This window comes from Peromyscus californicus, unplaced genomic scaffold (genome assembly GCF_007827085.1).
Source record: "Peromyscus californicus insignis strain IS unplaced genomic scaffold, ASM782708v3 Scaffold_10__1_contigs__length_136768540, whole genome shotgun sequence".
NCBI lineage: Eukaryota > Metazoa > Chordata > Mammalia > Rodentia > Cricetidae > Peromyscus > Peromyscus californicus.
In genome coordinates this window covers 93,733,371-93,752,012 of record NW_026294391.1, presented here as the reverse complement: position 1 = coordinate 93,752,012, position 18,642 = coordinate 93,733,371, and the positions used below count along the sequence as shown (strand labels likewise).

Sequence of the window (18,642 nt, the reverse complement as noted above, 5' to 3'; positions counted from 1 at the left end):
CACAACAGTGTCTGAAACAGTAGACATTTAAGTGACTTGTTAAATAAATGTATCAATCACTGTGACAGGTTGAACAGAAGGCACAATAATACTTAATGGAATATAAGCAGCTGCTCAGAATTATGTTGAAGGCAAAGAATTTATTTTCTTATATTTAGCTTACTGTAAATGACTGTTTGGTATTACTATGAAGATTACCTTCTGGGGATAGTTGTATGAGGTAACTGTGTCTTGAGGCACAGAACATGGTCCACTGTCCTGAAGAGACTTTAATAAATACAGAAATATAATTGAATAAAGGGAAACAAAGAAATCAAAGGCAATTTTCACTTTCCTTCCTATCTTCCATTATAGTCTCTCTAGGCTCATCCCCAGCCCTGTATCAGCCTGCTTACAGGTGGCTCCTCTCCCCCACTAACCCCATCCCTGGGGGAATACACAAGGACTTGATGCAGACTCAGCTTTCTTCCTTCTTGTGGACCCTCTCACCCATCCCCAGCCTAACCCCATTCTTTTCTGTCAGCCTCAACCTTAGGAACACTCTCTACCCAGTTCCTCCAAATAGGTATACCTGGCAGACCGAAGTAGGTGATTTACACTAACCTTCCCTTCCTGTCCTCCATTACCATCTCCATATTCCATTCTCATCCTCAGCCAGGTTGCTTACAGATGCCTCTCCTCCCACCTCAACTCCATTCACTGGAGACTCCAATTCAGACCCAAGGTCCTCCTAACCCTTTCATCCCTGTCTCTCCACATTATTCTTTGTCTGTCTTCAACCTTCTTGCAGGATCATCTCTTCCCACCACACTTCCAACTAACTCCCTAGAAACCCCATCTCTTGATGTGGACAGGATACTTTTCTCTTTCCTGAAGCCCCTCCCTCTCAGCCTTTTCTCCCAGTCAACCCTCCATTCCTCTCAGTCACCCATCAACTTGCAAAAGCACCCAATAGCAGACAACCCACAGCTACCACCCTTTTCTGATACCCAGAGAAGGCCAAAGAAAACAAGGAATGGAAAAACCACCCAACAAAGACAAGACATGATATTAACACCTAGAATCACCTCAATCATGCCAATGCCAGATGACTAGACACAAGCACAACCATTAACAAGGACTTCAAAACAGCTATTATAAACACAACAGCTATTATGTTCAAGAACAAAGAGGATATGACTAAATCCCTTAATGAAGTCTGTGGGAAAAAGTTCAAGAGAAATGAAAGTAAAAAATAGAATCACTAAGAAAAACCCAAACTGAGATAAAACTGGAAATAAAAATTTTGCAAATTAAACAAAACCTCAGAGGTTAAGTGCTATGGGATATCATTCTGTATGCTATGAATGTGTGTTGTTCTGATTGGTTGATGAATAAAATGCTGATTGGCCAGTAGCCACGCAGGAAGTATAGGCGGGGCAAGCACACAAGGAGACTTCTGGGAAGAAGGGCTGAATCAAGAATCGCCAGGGGGACACAGAGGAAGCAAGGTGACAAGGCAGCACTAAGAAAAGGTACCAACCCACGTGGCTAAACATAGATAAGAATCATAGGTTAAATTAAGTCTAAGAGCTAGGCAATAATAAGGCTGAACTAATGGCCAAGCAGTTATAATTCATATAAGCCTCTGTGTGCTTAACTGGGGGACGCAAGTGGGAAAGATTTGTCGCGGCCAGCTGGGACATAGGAAATCTTCCAGCTACAGGTAAGCTTCACCAACTGGGAATAGAGGAAGAAGAGAAGCAGGTCAAAGGCACAGAAAATACTTCAAACAAAACCATTTAAACATACAAAACAACAAATAGACTGGACCAGGAAAAATTTACTGAATGGCACATAATAATCAAAACACTAAACAAACAGAAGAATATTAAAAGCTACAAGGAAAAAGAACAAGTAACATATAAAGGCAGACCCATGAGAATAACACCCAATGAAGACTCTAAAAGTCAGAAGGGCCTACCTATCTGGACTGATGTTCTACAAACACATATACCACATGCCAACCCAGAGTACTATACTCAGCAAAACTATCAATCACAATACACAGACAAAATAAAACATTCCATAATAAAACCAAAGTTAAGCAGCATCTGTCTACCAATCAAGCTCTTGTGAAGGCACCAGAAGGAAAACTACAACCTAAAGAGGTCAAGAAAACACAGGGAATAAATAATTCCAGACCAGAAAAATAGAGGGAGAAAAAAACATAACAAGAAAATAACAGTAATCAACAAACACTGCTCACAGATAACTGCCCAACATCATGGTCTTACTCTCCTAACATCCCTAAAGACACCAACTAACAGAATTGATTAGAAAACAGGATCTTTCTGATGCATCCAAGAAACACACCTTAACATAAAGGAAAAGGGTAAAAGGATGGAAAAAGATATTCCAAGCAAATGGAAATAAGAAGTAAGCTGGTGTCAACATTTAAATAGCTGACAAATTAGACATCAAACTAAAATTAATGTGAAGAGACAGGGAAGGACACTACATACTCAAGGGGGGGGAGATCAACCAAGAGGATATTCTTAACATCTAAGCAATAAACACTAGGGCAACCAAGTTCATAATAGTAACACTGCTACCGCTTAATCACATACTGACCCTCAACACAGTGAGAACAAGAGATTTTATTACGTCACTCTCACCAACAGACAGACATAATCTAAACAGAAATGCTGGAGTTAAATAATGTCATAAATCAAATTTACCCAAACACAAAAGAATATACCATCTTCTCAGCAAAATAGACAACATACTTGGACACAAAGCCAACTCTTAATAGATACGTGAAAACTGAAATAACATCTTACATCCAATCTGGACTAAAGCTAGATTTCACCAAGTGGTGTTGGCTCATGACTTTAATCCCAACACTCAGGAGGCTGAGGCAGGTGGATCTCTGAATTGGAGGCCAGCCTGGTCTACAAAGCGAGTTCTAGGATAGCCAGAGATTCACAGAGAAACTCTGTCTCAAAAAACAAAACAAAACAAAACTTAAAGCTGGATTTCAGCAACCAAAAATTTCTGTTGTTGTAGAAATCCAGAATGGACCAGAAATATAACAATTTACTACTGAATAAAAACTGGTCAAGATAAATGGAATTCACCATATAGACTCAGACAAAAACCCACATGATCATCTTATTAAAAGGCCTTTGAAAAAACTCCAACACTCCTTTCTATGGTAAAAATCTTTGAGAGACTAGAAATACAAGGGACCTCAACATAAAAGAAATTTATAGCAAGCCCATAGCCAAAAGCAACCTAATTGGAGAACTACTCAAAGCCATTCCACTAAAATCTGGAACAAGATTTTCACTCTTTCCATATCTATTCAATATAGAACTTGAAGTCTTAGCTAGAGCAATAAAACTGAAAATCAAGGGGACACAAATAGGAAAGGAAGAAGTCAAAGCATCTTTATTTACAGGTAATATGATTTTATACATAAATGGCATTAAAAACTGCACAAAACTTCTATAGGGGATAAATAATAAGCAAAGTAGCAGGATACAAAATTATCACAGAAAAATCAGTAGTCTTGCTATGACAAACAGACTGGGAAATCAGGGAAGTAGTATCTGTCACACTGGCCTCAAAAAGAAAAAAATCTTGGTGTAACTCTAATCAAACAAATGAAACACTCATATAATAAAGACATTAAGGAAAGAAAATGACAACGGAAGATGGAAAGATCTCCTATGAAAATGAATCTGTGGGACTAAGAGAAAATAGCTGTCCCACCAAAAGCAATCTATAGATTCAATACAATCCTCATCAAAATTCCAACACAATTCTTCACAGAAATCAAAAGTGCAATTTTCAGCTTCATATGGAAACATAAAAAAAAATGGGCTGGAGAGATGGCTCAAAGGTTAAGAGCACTGACTGCTCTTCCAGAGATCCTGATTTCAATTCCCAGCAACCACATGGTAGCTCTTAACCACCTGTAATGACATCTGTGCCCTATTCTGATGTGCAGACATACATGCAGACAGAACACTGTATACATAATAAATAAATCTTTAAAGCAAAAACAAAAACAAACAAACAAACCAGGATAGTTAACACAATCCTAAATAATAAAAGAACTGCTGGAAGTATCACACCATACCTGATCTCAAATTGTATTACAGAGCTGTACTAAGAAGGACAGAGTAGCACTGGCACAAAACAGACCCAGACATAAGTCCACACACCTATGGACACCTGATTTTTGATAAAGCAGCCAGAAATATACACACAATGGAAAAAGACATCTTCAACAAATGGTGCTGGTCAAACTGGATGGCTACATGTATAAGATTACAAATACGTCCATATTTATCACCCTGCACAAGACAACTCCAAGTAGATCAAGCACCTCAACATAAAGTCAAATACACCTGCACTGATAAGAGGAATAGCCTTGAGCTCATTAGTACAGGAAAAGATTTTCTGAACAGAACACAATTAGCAGACATTAAGAACAATTAATAAATGGGATCTCATGAAACCTAGAAGCCTCTGTACGGTAAAGGACACCATCATTCAGACAAAGCAGCAGGCTACAGAATGGGAAAAGACCTTCATCAACTATCATGTGATAAAGGGCTAATATCGAAAAATTATGAAGAATTTAAAAAATTGAACATCAATAAAACACCACCATTAAAATGGGGTACAGAACTAAACAGTTTCAAAAGATGAAATACAAATGGCTGAGAATCACATAAAGAAATGTTCAACATCTTTAGCCATCACAGAAATGCAAATCAAAACTACTTTGAGATTTCACTGTATGCCAGTCAAAATGGCTGTAATCAATAAAACAAATGACAGCTCATGTTGGGGAAGATGAAGTCCACTGCTGGGACTGCAAACTTGTACAGCTACTATGGAAACCAATGTGGTGGTTCCTCAGTAAGTTGGGAATCAATCTATCTTAAGATCCAGCTATACCACTCTGGGGCATAGACCCAAGGAACTCTATATCCTACTACATAGACACTTAGCCATTCATGTTCATTGCTGCACTAGTCATAGTACCCAGAAATTAGAAATAGACTAGATGTCCACCAACAGATGAATGGATAATGGAAATGTGCCATATTTAAACAATGGACTATTATTCAGCAATTTAGAAAAAACCACAAAATCATGAAATTTGCAGGTAAAAATGGATGGAGGTAGAAAAAATTTATCCTGAATAAAAGGTATCTGAAACCCAAAAAGGTAAGTATGGTATATATTCTTGTATATTTGGCTGTTAGTCTTTAGCCTTTGTTTGATAGGCATGCTACAATCCATATAACCAGAGACAATGGCAACATGCACTCACATGGCCTACACAGATCCAAGCCAGATGGGGTCTCAGTGCTGAGTGAGAAAGTAGATATGAGCTCCCACCCCTAACTCAGAAGCTACTGCCAACTGACAACTACTTGCACAGAAAGCATGTATTTTCTCTAATAGAATCTCACTTGGTATGCAAAGCACATTTAAGGGCAGGCCCTAGTAGATTGCCACAACACAGAACAAACTCATTGGTATTTTTGGAGTTTTTTTTTTCCTTTGGGGGGGGGGTGGGTTTCTCATATTGCTTTGTTTGGCCATTATTTACTTTGCTGGTCTTTTCCTTATGTTATCGTAGTTCCTAATTTTTGTGTTTTTATGAGTGGGGTGTGTGTGTGTGTGTGTGTGTGTGTGTGTGTGTGTGTGTGTGTATTTGTGTTGCCCGTGCTTTTCTTTTTTATTCTTTTTTTATTTGCCCACTTGTTTTCTAAAGAGGTAGATATTTTAGGTAAAAAATAATGTAAGTGAAATCTCATTTGTTTCAATGTCAAAAACTAAATAAAAGTGACCTGTCATAAAATCACTCAAGTTTGGAAATGACTAATATAAATAATACAAAAGTGATCATACTAGCCCCTGATTTAGGTGCTGATCTCGAATCTATAGTCATTACATTCTCCTGCAGAATAATTAAGTACTAAAATGTAAATCAAGATTGAAATGTAAACACTTTTTCAGTGGCCTTTCTGGCCACAAAACAAAAAGACCTTCAAAAACAAACTATGACAAACAGTAACATTAAAGGCTTTTACCTAAAGATTATAGCTTGGAACAAGACTGTGTAGACTGGTTGTTCACTTGTATCAGATAAAGCAGGAAGGATGTAACAGATTGAATAAGATCAAATAGTCTTGCTCTCTGACACAAGATCTTGACTTTGTAAGAGAGAATTCTGAAAGGCTCTGACTCATGTATGAAACAAGGTGACTAAAAAGTAGAGTGGAACATATCATGGAGACACTGACAGCTATGGGGGTATGTGATAAAATAAACACTGAACAAAAAGGAACATGAGAATCGAATTTAAAATAACAGAAAGTGCTCACTCTTGTCATCTACAATGCTGGATTTTATTTCCTTTTCATTTCAGCTATTTCAAGACATCATATTTTTAAAAGCTTATGATATACAAATACTTATGATGGGAGAAAGCTTTTAATTAAAAGGGAGAAAGCAAAGCAAAAGGATAAAAGTATATATATATATATATATATATATATATATATATATATATATATACACACACATATATAAATAATAGGGTTTTCATTCCCTTCCTAAGATGTATTTCCTAAAACATAAAAGTAAACATTTAGTACATGAAACTACCAGTTAAGATTAATAATAATTCAAAAACATAGTTGTTATCTAAGTTCTTCAAATATCAAGTTCTTCAAGATACATAGTAGGAATGCTCGTTTTGTTCCTACATCACATTATACAACAAAAGCCATATGCAGAAAAAAATTACTTTTTCTCTCTCATATATAGAAACTGAAGAAACGAATTTTTTAAATAAAATAAAAAAGACCTGGGTGTAGAAGACAGATGATTAGGGACTAAGAAAGGGCTAGGCAAGAAAGGATGAGATGGGAAAGAATGAACATAAGCAATAAATGATACTTCCATGCATAGAAAGATAATAATGAAACTCATTAATGTGTACAAATAACATGCAACAATCGTAAGAAAATGAAAAGAAAAATAAAAGTTAGGTGTGCACTGAGATTTGGGGAAGAGTAATCCTGAAGCATAATTTAACTCAACTAAAACTGAAACTGGTAACTAGAAATAGGATGCTGCAGTATTGCAAAACTAAGTGGGAAGGAGATTATGATTAGCGACAGTGGTTTAAAAAATGAGTGTCAGTAGTGTTCTGATTTTTGTTTTAACAGAATTATGAAGGCCAACATTAGCAGTGTGTAGACTGCAATGAAAGGGAGTAAGAGCTCAGTTCTTGCATATAGGAATCATAAGGTTGAAGAAACAGCTATTTCAAACCTCGGCAACAGAAGACAAAAAGCTTTGAATGACAAAAACAGTCACAATTCCGCTCCATAGTATGAATCAATTAAGATTCCTTTAAATGATTTTATTAACTTTGTTATAAGAATAATTAAGATCTGTGCATATGTGATGTATGTCTCAAAACAAGAGTTGAAATGATAGAACGCATTAAATCTCACGTTTGAATGAAATTATTTCATGGAAAAGTTTATGGATCCTTCACCAGGACTTGATATATTAAAAGTACTTGGGCCGGGCGGTGGTGGCGCACGCCTTTAATCTCAGCACTCGGGAGGCAGAGGCAGGCGGATCTCTGTGAGTTCGAGGCCAGCCTGGTCTCCAAAGTGAGTTCCAGGAAAGGCGCAAAGCTGCACAGAGAAACCTTGTCTCGAAAAACCCAAAAAAAAGTACTTGGAATCAAGTAGGAGATGAATAAAGCAAAGCAAATCTAAGTAGTGCATCTAATCTATAAAAAAGAATAATCACTATGGCTCCTGATATACAAAATCTAAATAATCTCTCAGCTGAAAAAAAATCATGAGCCAAAAACTAAATTTGTGCAAGTAAATAAAATAATTCTTAGGTCAACCAGTGGTGGCACATATGCCTTTAATCCCAGCACTTGGGAGGCGGAGCCAGGCGGATCTCTGTGAGTTCGAGCCCAGCCTGTTCTACAGAGTGAGTTCCTGAACAGCCAAGTCTACACAGAGAAACACTGGCTCAAAAAAACTAAAAAAATACAAAAATAAAAAATTAGTAATTCTCGCATCTCCAATTTTCTTTAGGATATAGGATGTATACCAGGTATGGTATCACTTGCCTTTAATCCCAGCACTCAGGAGGCAAAGGCAGACAGATCTCCGTGAGTTCCAGGCCAGCCTGTTTTACACAGTGAGTTTCAAGTCACCAGAGCTATATATTAAGACCCTGTCTCAAAACAAATAAGAAAACCAAAAACAATGTAGGATGCAAAAGCCACTCACTTTCTAAGGAAAACTTCAATTCTGACTTCCAATCAATTCCTACTTCAAATATGGCCAAGGGAAAGAAAACTTTGGAATCATTAAGAGTCCCAGGGTAGTCTCCATATGTAGCATAAAGGCCAACAATACAACGTATTGCCTCAAAATCTCAGAAATGCTACAGATCAGTAATTTTTTTCTTGTATATTCCTATTCTTATCAGGAATTTTATTACAATTTTTTATCTACTCCATGACTAAACTGGACTGCAGGCATGGTATAAAGACTTTATTTTTAGTTTTAGACTTCCAAGATGATTTTATATATAATGGACACAGTATGTACTTATTATCCAGAAATAATGGGCTTTGCATTTGGTTTCAATGAGTGGCACTTATAGGTTGCCTCTTTTGGAGTAAAAGGAGGAAACAACACTGAACACAGTTCTTATTCTTAGTCCTATCAAAGTATTTCCAACTTTCTGCTTTCTAGACACAGACAGGCTCTAGTGGGATCTGCTCTGGTAAGTGAAATGAAAAGGAAAATGGTTAAGTGTCCTCTCCAGTGCCAGTATATCACTTAGTATCTTGCAGTCATGAATGCAGGCCCCATCAGAGTCCCTAAGCAAGCCCTCCCACAGGCCTCCACTGTGCCCAAACTATACAGTATGTTACCTACCAGGTTTGCTGTAGATACAGTTGTTGTATATACACTTGAAGTTTCATAGCCTTGTTCTAGAGGATATAGCCAAAGTAAAAAAAAAAAAAAATGAGCATTATTTTAGTCTGATATTCCATAAACAATGAAGAATATCAAATTAAATCTCAATCTCACTGACCTGAAGAATAAAGATAATCTCCATATCCTCCTAGAAAAGAGAAATGTATATACACATATCTTTTTAACCTGGCACAGCAAAAGGGCTGGTAACTGCATTTTCTTTTTTCAAAACTAAAATGCATACATGATTGAAAGTGATTTGAGTCTTCCTAGTAGGCAACAGAGGACAAGGTAAGCTGTCAACAGTACAAATTTCTGCTCAAAACTCCCTTAGGGGTGAAGACTATTTCCCTCTATCCATAAGTAGCAGAGACAATATTAGAAGTATCTTATTAATAAAGTCACTCAAAATGCCTCACACTTCCTTCCTACATAATCGTTCAGAATTGTTTCAATAATAATGAATCATTGACTGGTAAACAGTAAAAGTAAACAAATGCTCAAGAAAAGTAGCTATATTAAGTATAGACAGCTTCAGAGACAAATCTTAGTTTGGGTATATATGAGGAATGGGGTGTCTTTGGGGGATGTTGAAATTATAGAACTCATTATGTGAATGCACACACACAAAGAAACACTGAATTGTACACTTTGAGTAAAAAAATATTTTGGTATGTAACTTTTCTCCATTAAATATGTGTCTGTGCCATTATCAAGAGTATAGTCTTTGCCACATTATCAGATTTTGAACCTCAATTTCCTTGCACATAACACAGGGATGCTGTATTTCCCATAATACCATAAAGACTGCTGTTAAATTATAATCATTTACTAGAATGGATTATATAGCATTCAATAAATTTTAAAATGTTTTCAATTCAAGTAAGAACTCTTTGGGTTATGTGGGCTCTGGGATTTGAGCACAGGTCCTCGAGTTTGATTGAAGCATCTCACCATCCCTAATCTTATCCTTTTTTTCAAGTTACCAGAAAGGTGTGAAACAACAAAAATTGTATTTCCAAGTTCTGATATACAAATGCCACAACAATCATCTTTTCCAATATTACTAAGCACTAATGGACTCACCATGCTCACACTGGTCATTGCTGTCTTCTGAATTCAAGGTTGGTTTACATGAGTTATAGCCCTGATTTGCAACACAGTATCCTGAAGTAACAGGAACCATTGTAGGGGGAACACCATTGTTCTGTACCAAAGAAAGACATATACATGGAATTCTTCCTCTATTAGTCAGAGATAAGTTTGGAAGGATGTTCTGAAAGTCAGTTAACAAAACTAAATTATGAGTTAATACTCTATGTGGCTATTTTAATACTGTAGAATCCAAAACAAGTGCAACAATAAGAGAAAACGTTAGTTCACATATAAACCAAACTGTCTAATAAATCAATCTTCTCAGTAGCAGCTCCAAAACATCTCTTCTTAACTTTAAGGCTCCAAGGTGATGGCTTTCATATTTTCTGAGGATGTTAAAATTAGGGCTGAGGATGTAGTATAGAGGTAGAATACTTTACATATCAAGGTCTAGTTTTAATCCTTGGGGCGGGATTGAGGTGGAAATCATATATATAACATTCCTCCATACAGCCTTTAAAAAAAAAGAAACAACTTTTTCAGTGACCATTTCACCCACTTACAGGTAAAGTTGAATAAGCAGTCTCATTCCCTTCTTCAAGTGCATAAAATGTAACAGTTTCTTCTACTCCATTCTCTGGAGCAAAACCATACTGGCATTCCTTATTCATGCAATGCATCTGACGGTGGCTACGCCTAAAAGATCTTAAGTTTGGAAATCAAAATGGGGAAATAAGTTAAAATATGGCAATAATGTGCTTCTAATTTCCCAGTGACAATTATCTCAAAACAAATGTTTTCGGGTTTAATTTACATGCATGGGTATTTTGCTTGCATGTATGTCTGTACACTGTGGGTGTCTGGTGCCTGCCGAGAGACCAGAAGATCCCCCAGAACTAGAATTACAGATGGCTGTAAGCTACCAAGTGGGTCCTGGGAACTTAAATCTGTTCTTCAAAAGAGTAGCCAATGTTTTTATTCCCTAAGCTATCTCTCCAGCCCCCAAACTGAGGTTTGAGAAAGATGGTGCACATTATCATTGCTAAGCAATAAAACCACACACACCAATATTTTCCTCAACTTTTAATACTTCAAATATTTACCGAGACCTATAGGAGACATTATCATAGCTCTGGCAGCACCTTCTACCCGGGCCAGGGTAAAACCCAACTTTAGGATTTGGCATGTTTTGCCTGTTTATTAAGTGAGACGAATCCCTAAGAATAAAAAAAAACAAACAATTATTTAACTCTTGAAAGTCTCAATAATTAAGTAGAATTAACATAGTTCTCTGAAAACAATCCACTAGAAAGACTTTTGCAATGGTGTTGGGCCTATCCAATATTAATGGAGACAGAGGCATATTTCATACAGACACTTGCTTCTGATGGCATTCTATCCTTAAGCATCTCTTCAGCATTTCACATTTCTGTAGACAATGAAAATATAATTACGCCAATAGATGACAAGGATACGTATGTATCAGCTCTATGATCTCTTTTGGCAAAAACTATAGAAGTTGTATTTGCCAATTATACTATAATTCAGTATAGGAGTTATTTCTAAAAACCAAAACAAAGACATACATTATCATGAAAAATCAGTTAATTCTTACCTGGGCATCCCATATCCCCGACCTTGTCTTTGAGATGAATGCTGAGGGTGGAAATGTTCACTAGACATAATATGGCCAGCTGTCTGTGAGTAGTACAATAGTGGGTCATGCCCAAAATGCATACTGTGCTGAATCCTGGGTGGGACAAGTGGGTCTCCTCTGCTATAAGCCATGGTCATATAAACCTCTTTCCCTCGAACTTTTTTGAACATCTTCTTCCGTTGCTTCATGGTCATCTCTGTCATAACTTTCAGAAAAAAGATACAGTAAATAACCATTATAACCAAAGTAGAAGGCTATGTTCCTTTACCCTCATCATACCTTGAAACTGTCAGATACTTTCAAGTATAAGGTAGAATACTTCATCTACCAACTGGAAGTGCCAAAGAAACAGTTCATTTCTACATTGATGGGTGTTAAATACTCAGTATTTCAACCCTCTCTTTAGTACTGGCAGACTTGGTCATCAAAAAATTGAGTTATCTAGTCACCTACATTATTTTTCTCTAAAAAATTATATTCAATACATCTGGTTGCTCTTAAGAGATGTCTTCCTAGTTCTTTGAAAATATTTAAAATCTGTTTAAGCTTAAATTTATATGGGGTCATCTAGAAAGTGGTTTCACAATCAAAGACAATTTTGTCACCTCCCTCCTACAGAGTACATCTATTAATGTCCAAAGACAATTTTATTGTTACAACTAGGCAAAAGAGGCTATTAGCATCTATGGTGCATGCACCAAGGATCAACCTAGAATAAGTATACAGAATAGCCCTCTCCTCTCCATTAAGGCATTAACTGTCCTAATACAGTAGTGTGCAAGAAATGCTACTTTACAACAGGACATATGGTATACCTTTAAAAAGTACACTGTATATAAATGAACTATAATAGAAAAAAAAAGAAAGAAAAACATTCAGGATACAAACCCATTTCCGGGAAATAGCCTCCACGTATAGCCTGGTAACCTCCTCTTCCTTTACGAGTTGGCATAGTATTCCAGGAAGGAAGAAGTGCCACTTGGTTGACTGGTTTTACATTAGCCAGTGGAATTGTATGCCTTGAAGTAAAAGGTATCATGAAGCCATTATAACACACACTTACTTAGCTCTCATTCAGTAAACAAATGTAGCCTTCCTATTTCAGTTTTAAGCACATTTCTTTTTTCTGTTTTTCTTGGAGACAAGGTCTCAATATGTAGCCTTGGCTGGCTTGGAACTCACTACATAGACCAGGCTGGCTTCAAACTCAGAGATTTGCCTCTTCAGCCTCCTGAGTGTTAAAAATAAGACATGTGCCACCACCACTGACTCAAGTGCATTTTCCTTAAATCTGTTACACTACCTTCCTATACATTTGTTTTTTTCCCCTTTAGCTTAGATAATCTAAATGTAGTTTATATAATTTCACAGCTGTTTATAGTGTCTATCACATCCAGAAGAAATATTATAGTAGATTGTATTAACTCACAAAAATCTGCTTCCTTTCCATGAAAGAGAGTATTTCCTAACCAGACTCATATAAGATTTCAACATAAAAATTACACTTACTTTGACCAACTAAAAAGTGAATTACGAGTATCAAATATTATGTCATGGTCTCAGTTTTTCCTAATCTGTGATCATGAAAGCATGTTTCAAAACAAAGCCTTTAGCCTCACTCTGACTACAAGTTGAAGGCCAGCTTGCACAACTAGTTAGACTCTGTCTCAAAATAAAAAGTAGTAACATACAAATATTGAACAGGTAATAAATTTAGGAATATATACACACATGTGCATGCAACAATTAATGAAAAAAGGTGCAGAGAAAGTATATGAGAAGGTTTAGAGGGAGAAAAGGGAAGGGGAAATTATGTAATTATATTGTCATCTCAAAAAAAATTTTTTTTTTAAGTAATAGCAAGGGCTGGGGAAGACAGCCAGTTAAAGTACTTGTCTAGCAAGTCCAAGCTCCCACGTTTAATCCACAGTACCAAAACAAACAAAAAGCAAAGACTGGTTGGTTTATGTTTTCTTACCTGACTGACATATTACAGACATGCTAAATGAGGGAGAAATTAACTTTATTGTTTCAAGTAGCTGAGATTTTGTTGCTAGGTCAATTTACCATAGTTATGTGTCTTAAACCAAACCACTAGCATTAGCGTAACATGGAGGCTAGTGGAAAACTCAAATTCTTAGGCAGTACCTTAAAATTATTAAATGAGAAATACACGGGAGTGGGCTCAGTTTGTTTGCAAAGCTTTTGATGCAAATCATGAAAAGGAACGGAATAACTGTGTGGTAGTTTGAATGTAACTGGCTCCCATAATCTCATATGGAGTGGCACTATTAGGAGGTGTGGACTTGTTGAGTAGGTGTGGTCTTTGTTGGAAGTGTGTCACTGTGGAGGTGGGCTTTGATGTCTCATATATGTTCAGGTCAAGCTTAGTGACACTGATCACTTCCTGTTGCCTACTAGATCAAGATGTAGCAGTCCTTTTCCAGCATCATGTCAGTCTGCATGCCGCCATGTTCCCCACCATTAAGATAATGGACTGAACCTCTGAAATGTAAGCTGCAACCTCAATTAAATGTTTTCCTTTATAAGAGTTGCCGCGGTCATGGTGGTCTTCACAGCAATAGAAACTCTAAGACATATGGGCAGAAACCAACAAATGACCTTTCAAATTATCATGAACACTTTTATATCAAAATTCTGGTGGACTTGATATATCAAATAAACTGGCCAATTCCTTGACTTTGCTTTGATATTTTACTCTTCAACATTTACTTTTATTAATCAATATAATTAGATCAGCAGATACAATTCTGGTTCGCTTCAACTAGCATCCTGGTAAATCCCAATTTTATGAGTAAGCATCTATCAAATTTAATTACTATACAGTCTTACCTTTCTGCCAATTCCTCAATGAAAACTATTACTGAGTTTTTATCATTTTCAATTTCTTGAATGTGAGCATTATAATATTTTCCATCTGGCTCCAAGCAAACCTAAAAGACAGGAAATAATAGTCATATATTAATTCATCTGGTCTTGTCCACTGACAAATCTGTGTTTAGGCAAACAACCATTTTTCTCCAAATGTATTTCAATGTCTACTTTTTTAAAGTAACTGAGATCATGGCTAGTCTGTAAGGCCTATATCAGCTTACATCTAATTATCACAAAGTCTGTAATTAAAATTTAACACAATAAAAACTGTGAAATCTTTATTTTAGCATTTTTTTGTTGTGTTGGTATCCAATGGAGAACATTAGACATGCTGGCCAAGTATTTTATCACTGAGTCCTCAACCCTTGTTTTATTCAGACAAGGTCTTGGTATAGCTAAAAGCTCAGCCAACCCAGAATGTATAATTCTCCCTCCTAAGCTTCCTGAGCGCTAGGATAACAGACACATATCACTATGCCCAGGATGATCAACTCATGTTAATTGATTAAAAGTACAATCTTGGAGAAACAAAGTAAACAAAGTATCATCTTTAAAGAAGGAACTAACCTGACACTTGTCCCCTAAATAGTAATGTCTTCCAGCATACTCCATGCACTCTGATTTCTGAAGTTCTATTAAAAGAAACAGATGATTAAAGCTTCATTTAATTGAATCCTTTCTTACTGCACGTTATTTGATTACCTCATTTACTTTAACACAGTGTATTTGATGATGCTATCAGTAGAAGAAAGAAATGTCCCAAAGGGCCATTCTAACACCCTTGATGGGATATTTTACCATGGTCAATTTATTAAACAGACCTGTCAGAATAGTTCTGCACTTTAAAGCACAGTTAAATAGAAATTTGTAGTTTTAGATTTCGTTAAACACAAAAGTCATAATTTGAATTTAATACCAAGAAGGCTCATGCACATGTGTGTATACATTTATAAGTATTTCTTTTACTTATGTTATACAAGGTCTTAACTTCATTCTAATTAACTATACTGAATTCATCAAAGTTCAAGGAGTTGAATATGAGACATTATCCCCTGTGGGCAGTATATTAAAGTCTAGCTTGCTGAATTTAGTTATACAATCTACAAAAAACAATAATCCACACTAAGAGTGATTTTTACAAATATATTCTATAAAGAGCCAAACAGTAAATTTTAGATACTGTGAGCCAAACTTTCTAAATTAATCAGTTCTCCACAGGTAAAAGCAGATGAGGGCACTTGTCACTGAACACTCAAAATTTGTCCTCTAGACTAGGTGGTGGTTGTACACGCCTTTAGTTCCAACACTCTTGAGGTAGAGGCTGGGAATCTCTGAGTTCAAGGCCAGCCTGGTGTACAAAGCAAGTTTCAGGACAGCCAGGCTGCACAGAAACACCCTGTCTCGAAAAAGCAAAAAAAAAGTGTGAACAAAATTTGTCTTTCCACACAATGCACCGCAGCACCAGAGTATACAGATATGGACACAAAAAATGAACAAATGTAATTAATAAAAGTATTCCATTCTCTTAAAAAATTTAAGGAACACTGAGGTTTGAATTATGTAATTGTCCCTGCAACTTAAAAATGCAAAGACCTGCCAGGTGGAGGTGGTGGTGCACTCAGCACTCAGGAGGCAGAGGCAGGCAGATCGCTCTGAGTTCAAGGCCAGCCTGGTCTACAGAGTGAGTTCCAGGACAGCCAGGGATGTAACACAGAGAAAACCTGTCTCTTAAAAAATAAATAAATAATAAAAATAAAAATGCAAAGATCATTCTCAGCTCACGGACCAAACAAAAATAGGTGAGGAGTCAGATTGCATGCATTGTTCTGACCAATTTATCAATCAACATAACCATAATACTTAAATTTCAAATGAGTTTATTCTACTCATTAAACATCCACTGTACTCTTGAAGTTATCTACAGACTCTCTCTCTATATCATTGCAGTTTTAGTCCCAGGTAAACATGTAGCTCCATTTAAAATCTACTTTTCATCAGATTATATCACATATAGGAAAGCAAATAGTAAGTTCCTTTGGTCTCATTTTTTTTTAAACAATAGTGTGGTAGTTTGAAATGTAATTGGACCCCATAATCACATAGGGAGTGGCACTATTAGGAGGTGTGGTCTTGTTGGAGTAGGTGTGGTCTTGTTGGAGGCGGGTTTGAGTTCTCATATATGCTCAAAGCACACCCAGTGAGACAGATCACTTCCTGTTGTTGCCTGCTGGATCAAGATGTAGCAGCTCCTTCTCCAGTACCATGTTTGCCTGCACACCACCATGACAATAATGGACTAAATCTATAAACTGTGAGCCATGCCAATTAAATGTTTTCCTTTATAGGAGTTGCAGTGGTCATGGTTTCTCCTCACAGCAATAGAAACCCTAAGACAAACTGTTTGATGAAAGCATGTCTTCTAAGAAATAACTTAAAATATGATCTCCTTTATCTATCAGGATTCAGTGGTATCCTGCTGATATTTTATTACCTTTTCTACTGTCCAACCAAGCATCAAATTCTATATTGCGATAGATTTCTGGATCCAGAGCTTTCAGCACTTTATAAGGAAAGAGCATCTTCGATGGATTTTCTGGAAACTGAAACAGTCATGCTATAAACTCTTTTCTTTTAAAACTTGTACGTAATTCCCCCTTTCTTTTGTTATTAAATACAATCAAGGGACTAAAAGAACACTGATGTAAAATCAAGTAGACTTTACATATAGAAATATTTCCCCTATTTCTTCAACTTTAAGAGATGACATTTAGCACTAAATTTCATAATTACAGGCCACTTGATAAAAACAAAGCAACATCAGAATATTGGCTACAAATTAAATATTTATTAAATTTGTATTATTACTTTAATTTCAAATAAAAGCTTCTCAAATGCCTTAAGTGTTCACAGTTAGTTTTGAAAATTCTATTACTTCTTAAGAATAAAAATTCTTGCCGGGCGGTGGTAGTACACGCCTTTAATCCCAGCACTGGGAGGCAGAGCCACATAGATCTTTGTGAGTTCAAGGCCAGCCTGGTCTACACAGCAAGATCCAGGAAAGGCGCAAAGCTACACAGAGAAACTCTGTCTCGAAAAACCAAAAAAAGAATAAAAATTCTCACAAAATACAATATTTTACATTTTAGACAAGTAGGATTTCCACAAAGGAAAACATGAACTTCTTTCCCAGCTCTATATAAGGAGAATGGACTATCTGGTTTTAATTATTTTAAATTATGATGCTCTAAGACAAAGTGTATGAACATTTTCTGCCTAAGAAAATATCAAACCTTTAGTTCTTCTGTTCCTTGCTTACTGCCTTCTGGTGTACTTTCAACACTGGAGCAGGCACCAAACTCTTCGATTCTAAATTTGAAAGATTCAGAGAAAATAACATTATATAAATGCAGCAGTTACTTGTCTCATGTCTCACAACTAGTCACACCACTCAGTGGTTAAGTAGCTCAATTCTGAAAAATCAAGCAAGTTAAGTTTTCAACACATCCTCATTGGGTTTCTGTGTTAAGTATGTGTTAAAAAGTACTTAGCAGATCATTTCCTATTAAGAAGGTCCTGTGATCCTAACTCAATGTTCACAGTTTCTGATTTCTCTGCTTCTGATTCCTCTGCCATGAGATTGCTTTAAATCATAGAGAACTTATATAATTACATTACAAACATATCCGCACATGCACACACCCCATAGTGCCCACCCATCTTGATGGTCTCTTTCTCCTGCTGCCAGTAGGAATGCTAAGTAGACATTTTTTACCAAGCTGAGGTTAGGTCACTCCTCCCACTAACCAACAACAAAACAACAAAAGTAAAGCTATCAGCCAGCTAGTTGGAAAGAATTAAATGCTATGAACCTTGAATATGTATGTCCCAAAGTTCCAGTTAAGAACTCAGTCTTGACCAGCTCCTTCATTACAGTCTTGTGACGTACTTAACAGACTTAAC

General features: G+C 36.4%; 1 protein-coding gene across 1 annotated transcript in view; it reads right to left on the bottom strand.

Annotated features, from left to right (window-relative positions):
• Positions 1 to 18,642, bottom strand: part of Alg13 (ALG13 UDP-N-acetylglucosaminyltransferase subunit) — a 68,224-nt gene that overhangs the window by 19,472 nt on the left and 30,110 nt on the right. Inside the window, 12 exon segments of the mRNA XM_052737576.1 lie at positions 199 to 267; positions 8,994 to 9,049; positions 9,154 to 9,183; positions 10,122 to 10,242; positions 10,694 to 10,835; positions 11,234 to 11,347; positions 11,746 to 11,992; positions 12,676 to 12,806; positions 14,641 to 14,741; positions 15,250 to 15,314; positions 17,174 to 17,282; positions 17,973 to 18,048. Coding sequence (XP_052593536.1) covers positions 199 to 267; positions 8,994 to 9,049; positions 9,154 to 9,183; positions 10,122 to 10,242; positions 10,694 to 10,835; positions 11,234 to 11,347; positions 11,746 to 11,992; positions 12,676 to 12,806; positions 14,641 to 14,741; positions 15,250 to 15,314; positions 17,174 to 17,282; positions 17,973 to 18,048 — 1,261 coding nt within the window.